The following is an 18,842-nucleotide window of genomic DNA, read 5'->3' as shown; positions in this document are numbered from 1 at the left end:
AGAAATAATCGTTTACTCATCTTAACTAAAAAACTATACAGTTAAGAAACCACATTATATATTCTGAGAGAGAGATAAGGGAGGAGCAAGTAATGAAGAAAATCAACTTGAGATGGGAAAATTGATTGATCATCTTTCTCATATTTAAAGCCTGATAACTGATTATCTTTCTAAGTTGACACGGATGACTATCGCTAGAAAAAGGCGTTCAATGGCGTTGAATTACTTGGGGGAAAAAAGTACGTAATAGGCATTTACTACCTATGTGAACAGTACTGGGCTAAACTCTGAGGCTTCAAACAGAAAAAGCCAGCCAGCCACTGCTCCCAAGGAGCTCACACTAACTGGGAGAGACGACATATAAATGGTGCAAAATTCGTTTTAAAAGAAAAACAGTCCTAACGTGCAGACGCCAGCCACCACTGACCGCTTTGGGCGCATCCTTTGCCCCCTCGATCAGCCGGGGCAGAACAGCACAGACGGGATATACCCGAGCTCCAGAAGATGGAGCAGCGACGGGAGCCCTCGACGGGGCGTCCCCGAGTCCCCCAGAGCCGCGGGAAGCGGACGGAGAAGCGCGTTGGGGCCGATAGGCCAAGTCGCGCCTCACCAGAGAAACGGCTCAGAGCAATGGCGGAACTTCCCCCGGCAAGAAGATGACTACGCGACGTTTTCCCGGCAGGCAGCGGGCTGGGTTCATCGGAAGGGAAAGCGGCCTCGGGATTGGCCCCAGTCCACGCGCTCTGGGCGTTAACCGCTGGGGGAGGGGCCTGACGTAGTTGGGCGCCTGCGCAGTGCGCAGAACCCGCCATCGCCAGAGAAGTTGTCGTCGTTCGTCGCGAGGCTGCTTCCCAGGCATTCTGTAAATTATATATTTACCCCGCTGTTTCCCAACCTCCAGTTACCTGGACTATTCGGGTCTTGGCCGGAATGTCCAGATATGTAGCAAACAACGAAATGGGCGTATGAAAAGTGTTTGCAGATTCAGGTTGTGGCCTAGCTGTAGACCGCCGAAAAAGGCAAATGGAGGCCGCCCAAATGTGCGCCCGGGCGCTGGTTATCCGGGCTCTGGTTATGCGGGCGCGGCTGCAGTAAAACTTAATAAAAGCCACAAGCCTTACGAAATTACAGAAGATTTGCTAAAAAATACCAGGACACTTAAAAAATGCATGTGCTTTGCTTCACTTTGCTGGCCTTGAGGAAATCCCTATAGTCAAATGTGGTCCAGTGTGGTGTTATTTCCGGTAAAGGAAGAATATCCGTCTGTTGTTTTTAACTGCAAACTGAGAGGATAAATGATGGGAAGTGAAATAGTTTTTTGGGCAGGGAGGGCATGAGGGGGTAGCGGGGTGATAACTTTTATTAATAGTATTTATTGAGGAATTTGCCAGTACCAAGTAGACCAAAAAAAAGAATGCGTAGATAAGAAACAACAGGCAATATGTATCTAATTTCACAAACTGTTGAATTTGGCTTTTTACTTTCCCTTATAGGACCAGTCTTGCTAGTCAAAAGCAAGAATAAAAAATGAGAAAATTCTTGAAAGAAGGATTTTTAAAAAGTTATTTAAATTTTGGTGTTTGAATTTTCCATGTGTTGGTCGCTTTTTTCTTAGAAATTCTTATCTGGTGTGTATAGAGACGAGAATTTTGAATAGTAAAGATAAGAATAAAATCTGGAGTTAAAAATTTTTTTTTTTCACAAGATTGGAATACATTGGATACGTTTTGTGAGGAAAAATGGCCACTGCTCAGATGCACAGGAATTATATGGTATGACTCCCGTTATATGAATATTACACTTTACTACCAGAAATAAACCAAGAAGTCAGTGTGGCCGACTGAGCTCCAATCACTTAATAATGAATTTATACATTTATAAAATAATTGGAATGAAATGTTTTGTGTTTGGGCCTTTTATTATGTAAATAAATTGTTTCCAAGAAATAATGATCAATTAGCAAGTGCTTGACATGTTGAGAAGACATTAAAAATGCATTTTAAAAATATTTTAGGAGCTTTTGCTTAAGTTGTTAATTCAAGTTCATTCTGTACTGGTTCTTACTGAAAGTTGCACTGACTTTAAGAAATATAAGTTTGTCAGCTTCAGTCCATCTTTCTGGAAAAGGTGGTCCTTCCCACAAAGACACATACATGTCAGTGGTTTTCTTCTAAGTGTTGTTTGTTATTCTAAGTGTAGAAGCTGTTGTTTCTATCTAAATAGTGACAAAAAAAGAATATTACCTGGTATTAATGATAAATATACTTGCATACAATTGTTCTGCTACCAAATTAATGTTAGATGATATGTATTAAGTGGTGGAAATTTCAGTTATAAAAAAGGCTTCCTCCTTTATTTAGCACGGAATGCCCCAAAACATGTTTTATCGTCAGGGACTTCCTCCTTTCCAGGGTTCTTAATCACTTAAAAGACTAGTAAGGGGAAGTAGATAAACTTATTCAAAATTATTGTTGCATTATTTTTATCATCTTCAGTTTTTACAATGACTTGGAAAATGTTTTAATTCTTCTTAAATTTCAGAGTACAGTGCTATTTCCTAATAAGATTTCAACTGAGCAACAGTCCTTGGTGTTGGTGAAGAGACTCCTAGCTGTTTCTGTATCCTGTATAACATACTTAAGAGGAATATTTCCAGAATGTGCCTATGGAACAAGATATTTAGATGGTAACATAATTTTTATGAACACTTTTTTAAAGGATGTGCCATATTAATTCTTTTCTATTTTAAAATTCTAATTTAGCTTTGATTTACTGAGATTTTGATTTTTAACCTTTTAAAATATACATTGTCCCCTCTGTTTCACCCTTTGAAGGGCAATGAAGACTGTTCAATTTTTGCCTGGTTTGAATTATTTCTATCTGCCACTATACACTAATAGTGCCGTGGACAAAAGTAGTACATTGTAGAGCTTTGTGCAGTAGTAGTATCTGTTCTTGTGCTAATTTAAATAAATTAATTAAAATAATGTGGACATGGTATACTATGCTCATTGACCTTTTTAAAACAGTTAATTTTTTTGAAACCACGTTATATTTTGCTGATGACTTATTATTAAATATTTTGATCAAGGTAATAGAGTATATTTTTTCTCATATTTTAGATTGCACAGTAATCCTCATAATGCCATGTTGTAACAGTGTTAATAATACAGTGTGTTCACATTTTTTCTTTTTAAAAATACATAACAATGTTCATTAACTGAAAATTCACCGCTAAAGATCAACAGTAATATAAATTTAACCCTTCTTGGGGGACAGCTCAGTGGTACAGTAGATAAAGTGCTAAGCCTGTGGTCAGCAAGATTCATTTTCTTGAGTTCAAATCTGGCCTCATATATGTACTAGCTATGTGATTCTGGGCAACTCACTGAAACCTGTTTCCCTCAGTTTCCTCATCTGTAAAATGAATTGAAGAAGAAAATGGCAAATCCCTCCATTAACTTTGCCAAGAAAACCCCAAATGGGGTCAACAAAGAGTCAGACATTGCTGAATAACAAAAAGTCATTGATAACTAAAAAATTTAGAATTTCTCCCCAATTGATAAATGGTCAAAGGATAAGAACAGGCAATTTTCAGATGAAGAAATTAAAGTTATCGTCATATGAAAAAATGCTCTAAATCACTGTTGATTAGAGAAATGCAAATTAAAACAATTCTGAGGTACCACCTCACACCTATTAGATTGGCTAACATAACAGAAAAGGATAATGATAGATGTTGGAGAAGATTGGGAAAATTGGCACTAATGCATGAGTTATGAACTGATCCAACTATTCTGGGCTATAAAACTGTTCATACCCTTTGACCCAGACCACTTCTAGGTCTGTATCCCAAAGAGATAATAAAAAAGGGAAAAGGACCCATGTATACAAAAATATTTATAGCAGCTTTTTTTGGTGGTAGCCAAGAAGGAAATTGAGGGGATGCTCATTAACTGGGGAATGACTGAACAAGTTGTAATGTATGAATGTAATGGAATACTATAGAAATGATAAGCAGGTGGTTTTCAGAAAAACCTGGAAACGTGAACTGATGCTGAGTGAAGTGAGAGAACCAGGAGAATAATGTACACAGTAACAACAACATTGTTGGATGATCAGTTATAATAGATTAGCTCTTCTCAGCAGTACCATGATCCAAGACAATTCCAAAACATTCATAATGGAAAGTGCCATCACTTCCAGAAAAAGAACTATGGAGTCTGAATGCAGATTAAAGCAAACTACTTTCGCTTTTTTTGTTGTTTTTTTTTCTCATGGTTTTTCCCTTTTGTTTTTATTCTTGCTTCACAATATGACTAATGTGGATATATGTTTAACAAGATTGTATATGTATAATCTATATCAGATTGCTTGTGGCTTGAGGAGGCGGGGAAGGAAAGGAGGGAGGAAAATACGGAGCTCAAAATTTTACAAAAGTGAATGTTGTAAACTATCTTTAAATATAGTTGGAAAAAATAAAATACTGTTCAAAAAAAATTTACATTTTCATTCTGTACTTTGTATTTCATAAATACAACTTCATTTATTATTTCTAGGTTTTTACTGTTTTTTCTTCAAGAAGCAAAATAGCATTATAATATTTTTATGTTTAGATCTTTGTGTCAAAATTCTGAGAGAAGACAGAAAATGTCCAGGATCCACTCAATTAGTGAAATGGTAAGCATAAGAGTACCTTCTAGGATAGCCTTTCTTTAAATCACAAAAATTTGTGGTTGACTTTGTTTTAGCTATGCATACTTTAATTTGTTTAACTGAATTTCAGTGACCTTTTTAGACCTTCCAACGTCATAATGTTTCTTCAAGGTTCTGTTTTTCTCAGATCCTATTAAAACTCAATATGCTTAACGTCTTAATTACTTCTTGTTACCCCCTCCCCCAGTAGCTGCCAAAACCTTCATTTTGACTTTATTTTCTCATCTCATTTATTATTTTCTGCTATAGTTTTATAATTCTTTGATAATGTGTAAAAGAGAAGACTATTTAACCTAAAACAGTGTAATGGTTTTAAAATTACTTTTATAATGAGCCATCTTGAAGACTTATGCAAAGAACTTAATTTTCTGAAAGTAAACTCAAATATGCAAGAGTTCAGGATAGAAGACAAATAATATTTGATTTTTTTAGGATGCTAGGATGCTATGATGCTTTGCAGAAAAAATATGTAAGTCTTCCATTGTTATTTCTTTACGTTTTATATCAGTATGTGTACAGTATTGTCATGTTAAAGGGTCATTAATTAGAATTAAGAAAGTTGTACTCCATGTTAGATAGAATATTTATAAAGAAATAGCCTTGTTACTTTAAGTCATCTGTATCAATTGGAATTAATACTAAGCAAGTATTATTCACTTGGAATTAATACTAAGCAAGTATTATTCACAAGTCCTAACAGCCTTGTTTTAATTAATGGATTGAGACCTTTGTAATTAACAGTAATTAACTTAAAAACAGCATATTAAAATATGGGGGGAACATCACCTTCTTTATGTGGTTTAATATGCTTTCCACAATCTTTCTTTCTCAATAACTCACTTAGCATACCCTTTATCCATATATAGTGTCAAGGTGTACCAGTATAGAATGAATTAACTATAGACTCCTAATATACTAACGTAACTGAAAATTGATATAAAAATGATCAAGAGTGTACGTCTACATTTATACAGAAATTTAGCCCTAGAAAAAATTGTGAAATAAGCTGTTTAGAACTTTTAGTCTCCTCTTTTTAGGGATCCCCCAAACTTACTTTTTTTTTAATCTCCATATTTTCTTTAGGCTTTCATTTTCTACCTTTCTTTTCATAAAACCATTTCCTAGGAAAGGAGCAGTCATGTCACTCATGTAGAAGTGTAAATTATTGGTGTCTTAGCATTTTAAGTTTCTCAGAATATTTACTTTTATAACTAGTTTCAAAGTTATTTGATTTTTTAAGCCGTTGGGGTGCAGAAGGGCTTTCCTAAGGCATATGTTTATGTAGCTAACTAACCCTGTACCATAGTTATTTCTTAATGGAAATAAATAGTGAAATAGTAGGTTAAAAATGTTATGATCCATCTTAAAATGTTTTATAAAATTAGGATTTTTTTTTTTGTATTTCAGCTAAGGATGGTTGTTCTGGCTGTGAGTATTTTTGATTCTTTGATTCTTTTCAAGGTCATTTAATTTGGCTTTATCCAAATGATGCCAAAATTTAAAGTAATTTAATTAGTTGTTTCTTTTACTGAATTTCCCTGATGAATTTAATTAAAATAGGCTTAGTCCTAAATAACTCTTTTTATTATTTTCAAATAGGTATACAGCAATCCGGAAGACCCTCAGGTAAGTTTAATTAGTAAAATGTTGCCTTTAATATCTAAAAAGACTATATTTTTCAACTTGTGATATAACAAAGGGGAAATATTATAAAACTTTTTAGTTTTCAGAAGCTTCGCACATTTCTTTATTTAATAAGGAAGCCAGGGCTCAGGGATGAAGTGATTAATGTGGGGCCACAGAGGTGCTCAATAGTGATGACATAATAGAGAACAGCAAACCCTGGTAAAGGACATGTTGTAAGGAGTGGGTTGGACTTGTGTTTATAATGCATTTGGGAAATAAAATGGAAGAGCTATGACATACAATATTACATAATAAGTGCATTGCTGTGAAAGACCTCAGGGGACCATCTGACAAGGGGTGTCAGAGAAGCTCTGTCGATGATCTGGCATGCAAATGGGCATTACAGGATGATTGGAAATACACACACACTCACACATACACACATAGAAAGGGAGAAAGAAAGAGAAAAGGTTGGAAACTATTCCAGCAAAGTTATGCAAGGGAGTAGAGTCAGGACCTTGACAGAGAGAGAGAGAGAGAGAGAGAGAGAGAATGGAAAGACCTGATGGGAACAGAAAATTCAGTGGGGCCGTATCATAGATGCTTTTGAATGCCAGGCAGAGGAGTCTGAGCTTTACTCAGTCAACAAGAAGAAACTACTCAATGTTTTTGTGCAAAGGAGTAACATTACCAGATGCATGTGCAAGAAGAATTATTCTGGAAACAACATTTGAGAAACATGGAAAAGCAAGAAGATGAAGGAAGCTAATGAGGGTGCGGAAGTGGCAGTGAAAGTCTCAGACCCTCAGGGGTATGTAATAGAGGGAAGAGAGAGATATGAGAGATACTGTGATGGTGGAAACAGCAGCAGTGGGGATAGGACCCATAGGACATTAATACAATGTGTGTTAACCTAAAGAATTCCTGAGTAAAGGGATTCCTTTTTTGAAGCTTAAGAGTTTTAGATAGTTCCCTAGGGAGGTTAAGTGGTTTGTTCAGAGTCACATAGCCAGGAAGGATCAGAGGCTAAACTTCAGTCCAGGACTTTTATAACTTCGAGGATATTTTTCCATTTCCTAGACTAGGCCACCTCTCATAACTAATTGGATAAGAGAGGGAAAATTAAGAGTTAAAGAAAAAGCTTTTGAAAATGGAATGTGATTTAAATGACACAGATAGAAATAGTGAAGTAATAAGGTTGAAGTGGAAACGTAAAGATTGGCTTTGAATGTGTGAAGTTTTGAGTCCCTGATGATACACTGAAGTGAAGTAAGCATCTGAAGATAGGAATCCATAGTTCAGAAGAGAGCTAAAAGCTACAGGTGAACAAGTCACTTAACCTCTGTGGGCCTGAGTTTTCTTATCTGTAAAATAAAGGGATTAGGTTATAGAATCTTTAATTTCCCTTCTAGTACTAAATCTGATAAAGTTATGGTTGAGATTTGGGAGTTGCTTGTTGCATAGAGATAGTAATTGAAACCCTGGAAATAGATATTTGCCAAGGCAAGAGGATACAGAAATAGGAAAAAAAAGGGTCAAAGAAACATTTGGAAACACCCACATTAAAAGATTGGTAGGTTTAGGAGCTTGAAAAAAGAGATGAGGGAGGAGGGCTGGTAGAGATGTAGGAAAAACCGGGAAAGTGTGGAATCTCTGAAGATGGAAGGAGAGAGACAGTCAGATTGGAAGAAATGATTAATAGTATTACACCTGCAGAAAGGCCAAGTAGGAGGAGAACTGAAAAAGAGACCATTTGGATAGACGATGACCTAACAGTTTTAGTAGATTGATGTAAGAGTATAGCAATGCCCCTCATGCTGGGATTACCAGTCCACTGCTTTTTCCTATACCATATTGGCTGTCTACAAAATACTGCTTTGCTAATAAACATGCCCAGTATTTGAGGTCAGACAGAAGAAACTAACATGTTTTCTCTCATTTTCAAATTTTGAATAAACACCCTCAGTCCTGATCGTACTCATCATTTGGGGTTTGAAACACATCCTAGTCAGGGAGGGGAAAAGGGAAAAGGTCGGAAATGAAGAGAAAGGTGGAGGGAAAGAAAGAAAGGAATGAAAGAATATAACTAAGGGAAAGTTGTAGAAGATACTTAGACAACTCTGAAGTGAGGGTAGAATGAGAATGAAATTCCTCTTCATTTAAAGTCTTAGATTTTGCAGAAAATGATAAAACATCAAGATTTCTTAAAGGAAGAAAATGTATTTTTTTCTCTGATTCTTTTTGGTATCCAAATGAAAATGCACATGAAGGCCTGTATGATTGTAATCATAAAAGGCTACAGTCCTGAGACTTGATGTTCATAGCCTTTTTTTTTTAACTTTTCTTTTCTTATTCATTTATTTGTTTTCAGTTTTCTACTATCACTTCCATAAGTCTTAGATTTTCTCCTTCTCCCTCCCTCCTCCCTTCCTGAGATAGCATGCAATCTTATATGGGTTCTGCATATACATTCTTATTAATCACATTTTCACATTAGTCATGTTGCATAGAAGAATTAAAATGAATGGGAGAAACCATGAGAAAAACCTAAGCAAAACACAAGAGAAAATATTCTGCTTCATTATGCATTCCAATTCCATAGTTCTTTCTCTGGATGTGGATGGCATTTTGCCTTAAGAATCCTTTGGGAATGTTTTAGGTCCTTGCATTGCTGTGAAGAGATAAGTCTACCAGAAAAATTCCTTGCACATTATGGTTATTACTGTGTACAGTGATCTTCTAGTTCTGCTCCTTTCACTCAGCATCAGATCATATAAGTCTTTCCAGGCCTCTCTGAAGTCTTCCTGTTCATCATTTCTTATAGCACAATAGTATTCCATTACATTCACATACCGTAATTTATTCAACCATCCCCCAATTGATGGGCATCCCCTTGATTTCCAGTTTTTGGACACCACAAAGAGTGCTGCTATAAATATTTTTGTACATGTGGGACCCTTTCCCATTTTTATGATCTCTTGGGGATACAGTCCTAGAAGTGATATTGCTGGGTCAAAAGGTATGCACATTTTTTTAGCTCTTTGGGCATAGTTCCAAATTGCTCTCCAGAATGGTTGGATCAGCTCACAGCTGCACCAGCAATGAGTTAGTGTTCCAGCTCTCCCACATCCTCTCCAACATTTGTCATCTTCCTGTTCTGTCATGTTAGCCAATCTGATCGGTGTGATGTGGTACCTTAGAGTTGTTTTGGTTTGCATCTCTCTAATCAATAGTGATTTAGAGCATTTTTTCATATGACTATAGATATCTTTAATTTCTTCCTCTGAAAACTGCCTGTTCATATCCTTTGACCATTTATCAATTGAGGAATGACTTGTATTGTTGTACATTTGACTCAGTTCTGTATGTATTTTAGAAATGAGGCTTTTGTCACAGATCCTGGCTGCAAGAATTCTTTCTCACTTTTCTGCATCCTTCCAAATCTTGATTCCATTGGGTTTGGTTGTGCAAAACCTTTTCAGTTTAATGTAATCAAAATTATTATAATCTTTCTTATAATTTGACCATAAAGCCCTACTTCAGTGCCTCACCATGATGCAGGGATGACCATGGGTTCTTGAAGACATACCAGTGAAACACGTTTTAGTGGGTGCTGCCAAGCTTTAAATAAGGGCTTGGAGACAGTGTATCCGTTGACCAAAGACTAGCAAAGATAAGTTAGGGAGAAGACCATTGTTACCAGAGGATTGGGCACCAGGTAATAAATATTTTTGGCCATTGTAGTGCATAAAGATTATCTAAAAAGGCATAGAGGGGTTGAAATCATAGATCACTAATATAGTGAAGTAAAGTAAACAGTCAACAAACAATTATGAAGAAGTATCCAAATATATTTATAATTTAAAATTTAAAATAATTGTGTTTATATATTGTGTTACAGTTTACCAAGTGATTTAAATATGTTATTTAATTCCACAACAGCCCAGTGAGGTAGGTAGGGCAAGTATTTTTATGTCCATTTTTCAAATTAAAAAACTGAGGTCTAAAGAGGCTAATTGCTATACACAGGTAGTTTAAAATTTTCCATTATCCATAGAGGATTATACCCTCTGCTCTTTTTTTTTTTTTTGTATATTGTCTTTCTGTATACTTTTAAAAATAGTTGTAGTCAGTATGAAAACCATTTTTTATTCTGCATGTTTTGTTGAACTTACAATCTTTACATTTTAATAGCCAAATCAAAGCAGCAAATAAACATTTGGAAACTAGCATTCTATGTTAGATATATAACTATAACGTTTTGTTTGTATTTTAAGACAATTTCAGAGTGTTATCAGTTTAAATTCAAGTATACCAGCAATGGACCAGTTATGGATCTCACAAGGTACTATCCTGTTAGTTTCTTTCTTCCTCAGTGGATTCCACTTATTCACATTAATAAAACTAATTTAAGAGTTTCTGTGTGAAGCTATTCAAGCTACCCCATCTACTTATAAATGCAAAGCTGTTAGAGTTGTGATCCTTTAGTAGCACTGCACCATAATTGTGTCTCAGAATATATGTCTTATGGAAAACATGGACAAAGAGTAGGAAAATGTTGAAATTACTAAGCTATTATTTTATTTGAGGATTGGGACTGCTTAGTAAAATTCTAATACTAGTTTCTTTGAAAGTTTTTATAAAAAATGAACGAGATTATGAAGGCGTTTTAATGTGTTTAAAATTAAACTGAGAAGTGATTAACTATTAAATGTTAGTAAAGCTCTTTGAAAAAATGTTCATTTTCATGTTATGATAGTTTTTACCTGAATAATTTATTGTTGTGATATGCTTGAACACATTTTAAAATATGAAATTTTATATGTAAATTACTGATACCATAATTTCCCTAATATTTTGTTCTTTCTTAGTAAAAGCAAAGGCAATAGTTCCAATCTGTCATCTTCTGATACAAAGAAAGCAAGTATTCTCTTAATTCGCAAGATTTATATTCTGATGCAGAATCTGGGGCCTTTACCCAATGATGTCTGTTTGACAATGAAACTCTTTTACTACGATGAAGGTACTATTTACATTGCATTTTGTTTTTAGCAAATATATACAGGTTTTATTATTGAAACAACTGGTTTAACTATCATTTAGCTAGATAGTCTTATAGCCATACCACTTATAAACTTTAGGAAACTTCCCATTTAATGTCAGTATTTGAGAAAGTGGCTTGGAATAAATCAACTATGTACAATGTTAGTACTATATATGTTTCTCTGGAGATAAGAATATATATTAAGGGCATTTACCTCTTAGGATATATAATTTATTTGACTATGAGTTATTTGTTTATTATAATACATTCAGTACTCAGGTAAGGCTGTGTGAGTTGTACTGTTAATTTTTTTTGAGTTCATAAAAAAATCAGTTTATTATTATTTTTTTGTAGTTACACCACCAGATTACCAGCCTCCAGGTTTTAAGGAAGGTGATTGTGAAGGAGTAATATTTGATGGGGAGCCTATGTACCTAAATGTGGGGGAAGTTCCAACACCTTTTCATACCTTGAAAGTGAAAGTGACAACTGAAAAAGAACGAATGGAGAGCATTGATAAAGCTATACTAACACAGAAACAGTTTAAAACGCCACTCCAGAAAATCCTGATGGAGAAAGAAGATCTAGAAGAAGAGGAACAGTTTACGAATGTAAGAATTTGTGAAGGCCTGTAATGGATGATAGCACCATATTTTTTACTCTTAACTCTGGTGGTCAGGGTCAAGGCGTGATCAGTGACCTTAATTTCTCCTGTGAACTGCATTTAGTACAGTCTAGGTAGGGGATTGGATAGAGTGCTGGATCTGGAATCAGGAAGAACAGAATTCAAGTCCAGCCTCAGGTACTTACTAGCTGTGACTCTGAGCAAGTAACTTAATCTGCCTCACTTTCCTCATCTCTAAAATGGAGATAATAAAAGCACTTATTTCTCAGGGTTGTTGTGAGGATTAAATGAGATAGTATTTGCAAAATGCATTGTAAACCTTAAATAGTAAATGTTAAATACACCAAATATATTATTACATAAATGCTAGCTGCTATTATTATAACCTCATTTGAGAGAAAGGTAACTCAGATTGGGAAGAAAAAAATTTCCCTAAAAACTTTGTTTTATTAATATATAGTGCTATGTAGAATATTTTTCTAAGTATTTCAAATTCTTTGACATATATGTTCATTGCATATAATCTTAAAATATCCCTCAGATTTTATTTTAGATATTATTGGGGCAAACAAGTTATTGTTCATACTATTCTGTCACTTGCAGCTTCTGAGTAAGGAATAATATAGGGTCTGTAAGAAGTGATTTCCTAAGTGGCAATATCTGGCTCAGTGCTCCCAGTGATGCTGATATTCATTTCAACAAATATTTATTTGATTTATATTCTGATGTAGAGTCTGTGTCCTTTATATCATGATGTCCGTTTGTTCGTTACACTTTATTTATTACAATGTGCAATGCGCTTATCTTAGGTATTGGGGATACAAAAAAGAAAACCAACATGGAAGATGCTCTTAAAGATCTTAGGATCTTGGGTAGGAGAATGTTTAGACACAGGTAACCTATTTAAGGAAGAATGTGATAAATGCTAAAGAGCAATCTAGGCAGAGTGCTCCAAGTAATTTGAGGCAGGAGAGATAATTTTCATCTGGAGAAAAGAAGTAAGACTTCATGGAATAGGTGGAGCCTGAGTTGGGCCTTGGAGGAAGATTGAGACTTCGAAATATGGAGTTAGGAGGAGTATAAAGAGTCCCATTTAGATATGAGGCATCATATGAGCTGGCTTACTATGTACAAAGCACCTGTGGTAAGCCCTAAGGATGTAGATAGAAAAGTTTTCTTTCAAGGAACTCAAATTATAATAGGAAAGACAACCCATATGGAAGGTTTGAGCTGCAGGTCATAAGGTCCCATGATCCTTAGGAGGCAGTGGCAAAGAAGATTATACTCTCTATCTCTCTTTTTTTAATGATGTTTCCACTGATAAAATTATATCATTTTCTGATGTTGAACTATTTGATAATACTAAGGACTTTGGTGGCAAGAACTTACCTTTCTAGGTCTTCACTAGCTGTGGCCATAGCTTTACAGGAGCAGTTGCCAAGTGGCATCTCCATAGTGGTTGCTTCTCAGGTGATACCTGAGGGACATTCAGCTAGAAGTACTGTTTCTCCCAAAGCTTTTGGGCTCAGGGTGGAGCAGGATCTTTTTCTAAACTTTCTTTATTTTTAAAAAAATTATGTTGTTTTCAGTTTTCTACAGTCACTTCTATGTATCTTAGATTTTTTCCCCTCCCCACTTCCTTCCCCGAGATGGCATGCAATCTTATATAGGTTCTACACATATATTTTTATTAAATACATTTTCACCTTAGTCATGTTGCATAGAAGAATTAAAATGAATGGGAGAAACCATAAAACAAAACAGAACAAAACATAACACAAGAGAAAATGGTCTGCTTCATTCTGTGATCCAATTCCATAGTTCTTTCTCTGGATGTGGAAGACTTTTTGTCTCAAGAGTCCATTGGGTATTTTTTAGGTCCTTGCATTGCTGTGAAGGACTAATAGATTTTCTTTATTAAGGTCCAAGGGAAAATGTTGGTCAAGAAGTAGTAGTGATTTGACTTGCTTGGCACATGCCACCTCTCTTTGTTTCGTAGAATACCTTGATCGTTCATCAGACTGGCTTGCCTGTCTCAATGTTAGTTGGGTGACATTTGGTGAGAAAGGCTGGCATATTTTTCATAGGAATCATGTACCCAGCTGATGGCTGTGAAGACTGGGCTTGAGGAAACTGAACCACAGTGAGGTAGCTAGCCACCAAAATGTTCAGATCTGTTTCAGAACAACTACTTTCTATCCATATCTCCTCCATCTTATCCTTGTGAAGTTGAATTTTTTGGACCCAGTGTAAGACTTTATGCTGATCCCTACTAAATATTGTCTTGTTAGGTCCAACTTAAAATTTTAGCCCATCAGGTTCCCTTTGGATCCACACTCTGTCATGTACTATTTAGCTATCCCTGTCTTTGTGTTATTTGTGAATTTAGTGCCTTCTATGCCTTTATCCAAGTCCTTGATAAAAACATTAAATAGCACAGATCCATGGAGAACTCCTCTGAAAACCTTCTGCCATGTTGTTGAACCATTACTCTTTGAGTGCAGTCATTCAACTAGTTCTGAATCTATCTGATTGTATTATTATCTAATCCATATATCTCAGTTTTCTCCATAAGGATGGCTATGTTGAAAAAAATGTTAATATAAATATTGTACTCTGTGATTTAGGCTCAAGTCTGCCAGAAACAGTATTTCTGAATATGTAACCAAGAGATTTCTAAATTGGAAAAAGAGATGTCCAAACTGGCATAATTCCTCATGCTTTCTGACATGCCTCTCTGCCCCAAGAAGATTTCAGGTAACATTTATGGAAATCTTAAATAAGGAAAAGATCATAATATATTAAAATATAGCCCCATTTCAGAGGAAGACCCTAGCTTTTGTTCTTCCCTGAAAAGTTTTTAGTATTTCTTAATATTATAGAAAATTTAAAAAGTTTATTTTTTAAAGTGCTTTAGGAGATACTTTGTTAAAAGCTTTGATAAAATTTAGGTAAACTATATCCACAGCACTCTCATCTCCTAGTTTAGTAATTCTATCAAAAAGGAGATGGGATTAGTCCCCCATGACCTACTTAATGAAGCCGTACTAGTTTTTTGTAATCACTGTTTCCCTTCCTAGATGCTGTATCTTTAGTGATCCAATCTAGAATTTTCCAGGAATTGAAGCCAACCTCACTGGTCCGTCTGTAGTTTGCAGGACTCTGTTTGTTTCCCTTTTTTTGAAAATCAGGACAGTATCAGCCCTTTTCCCAACTTGTGGTGCCTTTAGTTTTCCATCATCTTTCATATATTGCTGTCAGTGGCTCAGCCATCACATTGGCCAGCTCTTTCAGGACCCAAGGATGCCGTCCATCTGGGCCAAATAACTTGGATTCACAAAGGGCAGTAGGTACTCTCTGGGCATCTTCTTATCTTGGGCATCCACTACAGATAAGTCATTTTTTGTTCCTTTCCAGTATAAAAGTAATTTTCTGCAGGGAAAATCAATGAAGAAAGCAGCAGCTCACTTTTGTCTCCATTGTCAGTCATCGTTCCAACCCCCTCTGCACCTCCCCTCGCCAAGAATCACTGGAAGGTCTTACTTTGATCCTCTTCTTTCTTTTATAATTTTAAAGAAATTATTGTTCTTTACTTCACTTGTCAGACTAAGCTCATTTTGAGCTTGAGTGTGCTTTTTATTATTTTTACAGAACCATACATAGTTTTTAATCTTCATCCTCAGTTACCTGGCCTTACCTCTGTGTTCTAAAATTAACTAAAATTAATTGTATAATCTGATCTGGTTTCTAAATTTCTTTCCATCTAGTGGTGTTTCCAAACAAATTCTACTTTTCCTCTTCATTGAAATTGTTTCACTTTGTGTCTTTAGAACTTCATTCTCGAATATTACACCTGGGCTAACTTTCCCTGAAAAATTTTACTCCTTAGGATCATACCTTCTTTTCTTTGAATTCTTTGAACTCTTCACTCCCAAAATCTAGGTATTATGTCAGTGTATGCCCTCGTTTTCTCTCCTGTAGTACAAATTCTAGGAGAGAGTGGTCACCTTTCTCCAGAATTCATATAATTTCCACTATATTTTCTCCCTATTGGTGAGAATAAGATCCAGAAGAGAATTTCTGCTTGTTAGTTCCTCTACTTTTTTGAAGGATGAAATTATCACCAAGAGCAAGGAGGTTGCTCTGCTTTTAGTATAGAGAGCTCCAACATATGGAGTCTCTTTTCACTACTAAAACAGGCCTTTGTGCCAGACTCGTGATATGTTTCCTAAATTCCTTATCCATTTCTTCATCTATAAAGTTTAGGGGGTTGGACTAAAGGATCTCCAAGGTCCCTTCCAGCTCTAAATCTGTAGTCCTATGAATAAGTGGTACTTGAATTGGTTTTTAAAGGATAGTTAGGAATTCAGCTGGTAGAGTGATACAGTGGATAGTGTTGGGCTTTTTAGTCATGAAGACAGGCCAAGTCAACAAGCATTTATTAAGTGCCTACTATGTACTAGGCCTTCTGCTAAGTGCTGACTTGTATTCAGATCCTGCCTCAGGTTCATACCAACTTATCTCAGCCTCAGTTTCTTCATCTGTTGAGATAAAACCAGCACCTAGCTCCAGGGTTATTGTGAGAAGCAAATGAGTTAAGATATGTAAAGACCTTTGTAAACTTTTTTTTTAATATATATAACTGAAAGGGTAGACATTTCAGAAATAAGAGTACAGCATAAGCAAATGATCATAGAATTATAGATTTAGAACTAAAAGAATAGAGGCTTTTGAGCCCAGTTCCCTTATTTTACAGGTGAGGAAACTGAGGCACAGAGAAGCTGTGACTAAGGGTCACAGTATATTTCTAAGACAAGATTTAAAAAAAATTTTTTTTAACATTTTTATGTAAAGTTTTGAGTTCTAAAGTCTATCCCTATCTCCCTCCTTCTCCTCCTTCCTCCCTGAAATGATAAGCCATCAGGTTATCCATGTCTGCAGCAGGATTTAAATTCAGGTTTTCTTAATTCCAGAACCAATATTCTACTGCCTCTACTGCCTAGCTGTCTCTTAATGAACAAGGATAGGCAAATGAGAGTCAAGGCCTTCAGGTAATTCAATTTGAGTGAAGAGTAGAGTGTAGTAGTGGTGGGTAATAATCACTGACTTTTATGTAGACTTATAACGTCTGTAATAAACTTTATTTATATTATCTTAGGACCAGCTAGCTAAGTATAAAGGGGGTTTTCCCTAGTTGGCTGGCCATTTAGTGATGAATTATTTGTCCATGATAACCCTTTAAACAAAGAATAATACAAAATAGCCCCCAGTTTTGTGTGACTCCCTTCTGTTTTTGTAGTAACAATGAGGGAGTAGCAGAAAAAGAGGAGAAAGAATGCTAAGAATCACATTTTCATATTATCTATAAACACTAAACTCAATTACCAGTGAACAGACAAACTACTGGAGGAATTGTATCAATCTTGAAATTTTTTGTTATAAATGAAGCCATAAAACAAAAGGAAATTACAATTAAAGGGAAGGATGGCTCAAGGCTTCTACTTGGAGAGGCAAATAAATAGGTGGAGTTGGTTTTATCCTGCAACCAGAGGCTGCAGGAAACATTTCCTGGATCATTTTGTCATCTAATAGTGTAGTGCATATAATGTAACTATAGAGAAAGTGAAAATGGCACTGCAACAAAAAAAGACAGTTAAAAAGTAGCTGGATTAAACCAAATAAATAGACAGTAGAGAACTGTACTGAAGGTAACCCAATCTGAAGACAACAAGGAATCTATTCTTAAAATATCTAAAGGAGGGAAGATTACCAAGTAAGGAAAAATTCTTGGACCTCCCCAAAAATATGATGGAGAGATTATTAATAGCTATAGAGCCATATCTGTAGTTTTTCATCTATATGAAAAAATTTCTGTATCAGAGATGCTAAGACATCAAGGTATTTAGAAGAGAACAGGCAGGTTTTTACTTTCTGTATTCTTAGTAGACATCTATACTATCACTTAAATGACTGAAAGATAGAGAAAACAAGGTCTTTGTGCTTATTATTTGTTGACTATAAAAAAGGCAACTGGGAGGTGCAATGGATAGAGCACTGGGCCTGCGGGCTTTAAGGTTTGCACAGCACTTTGACAAATATTATCTCATTTATCCTCACAACAACCCTGGGAAGTAGATGCTACGATTTTCACCATTTTATAGATAGGGAACATGAGGCCGACAGAGGTTAAGTGACTTGTCCAGATTCCTACAGCTAGTTACGTCTAAAGTTGGATTTGAACTTACATCTTCCTGACTCCCGACCCAGTGCTGTTATTCACTGTACCACCAAGGTACCTCTTTATAGTCAACGGACAATATTATTTATATACTTCTTTATAGCTCTGGAGTTTAGAAGATCTGAGTTTAAAATCAGATACTTACTACCTGTGTGACCCTCAGCAAGTCATTTAATAAGGAGTTTACCACTGTTAAGGAGAAAATCAAACTGTGTCTTTAAGTTGAAGAGGGATAGTGAAATCTCACAGATAGTCACGTTTTCAGATGACATCGTGCTGATTACACGAAGCCCAGAATACTGCAAAGCTTCCTAAATAAGATTTGTAACTCAAAAAGTTTGCCATGACTATCTACACCAGGAAAAAATCAAATGGATGAAAATGTCAGTCATTCATATTATAATATGTACTTGGGTGGACAACCTATAGAGCTCATCAATTAGTATTTTTATCTTGGACTAACGCTGAAAATGGACAATGACCTGAGCACAGAAGTGAATGGAGGAAACTTGGTTGAATTACATTTGAGACACTGCAAAGTTCTTTTAATAGTCTCAATTTCTTCTTGATATTAAGGCTTATCTGTTTAAAAC

General features: G+C 35.6%; 1 protein-coding gene across 3 annotated transcripts in view; it reads left to right on the top strand.

The window, feature by feature from the left end:
- Window positions 1-775: 775 nt before the first annotated feature.
- Window positions 776-18,842, top strand: part of HORMAD1 (HORMA domain containing 1) — a 38,286-nt gene continuing 20,219 nt past the window's right edge. The window contains exons 1-10 of one of the 3 annotated variants that reach the window (XM_072644719.1): window positions 776-862; window positions 1,706-1,772; window positions 2,542-2,686; window positions 4,617-4,680; window positions 5,149-5,185; window positions 6,124-6,144; window positions 6,316-6,342; window positions 10,620-10,687; window positions 11,214-11,365; window positions 11,741-11,997. In XM_072644719.1, the coding sequence (XP_072500820.1) occupies window positions 1,740-1,772; window positions 2,542-2,686; window positions 4,617-4,680; window positions 5,149-5,185; window positions 6,124-6,144; window positions 6,316-6,342; window positions 10,620-10,687; window positions 11,214-11,365; window positions 11,741-11,997 (804 nt within the window). In that variant the 5' untranslated portion in view covers window positions 776-862; window positions 1,706-1,739. The other 2 variants (XM_072644720.1, XM_072644721.1) reach the window with 2 other exon arrangements.

This window comes from Notamacropus eugenii, chromosome 2 (genome assembly GCF_028372415.1).
Source record: "Notamacropus eugenii isolate mMacEug1 chromosome 2, mMacEug1.pri_v2, whole genome shotgun sequence".
Taxonomy (NCBI): domain Eukaryota; kingdom Metazoa; phylum Chordata; class Mammalia; order Diprotodontia; family Macropodidae; genus Notamacropus; species Notamacropus eugenii.
Note: the sequence above shows the minus strand (reverse complement) of the source record. Positions and strands in the feature narration are given on the sequence as shown.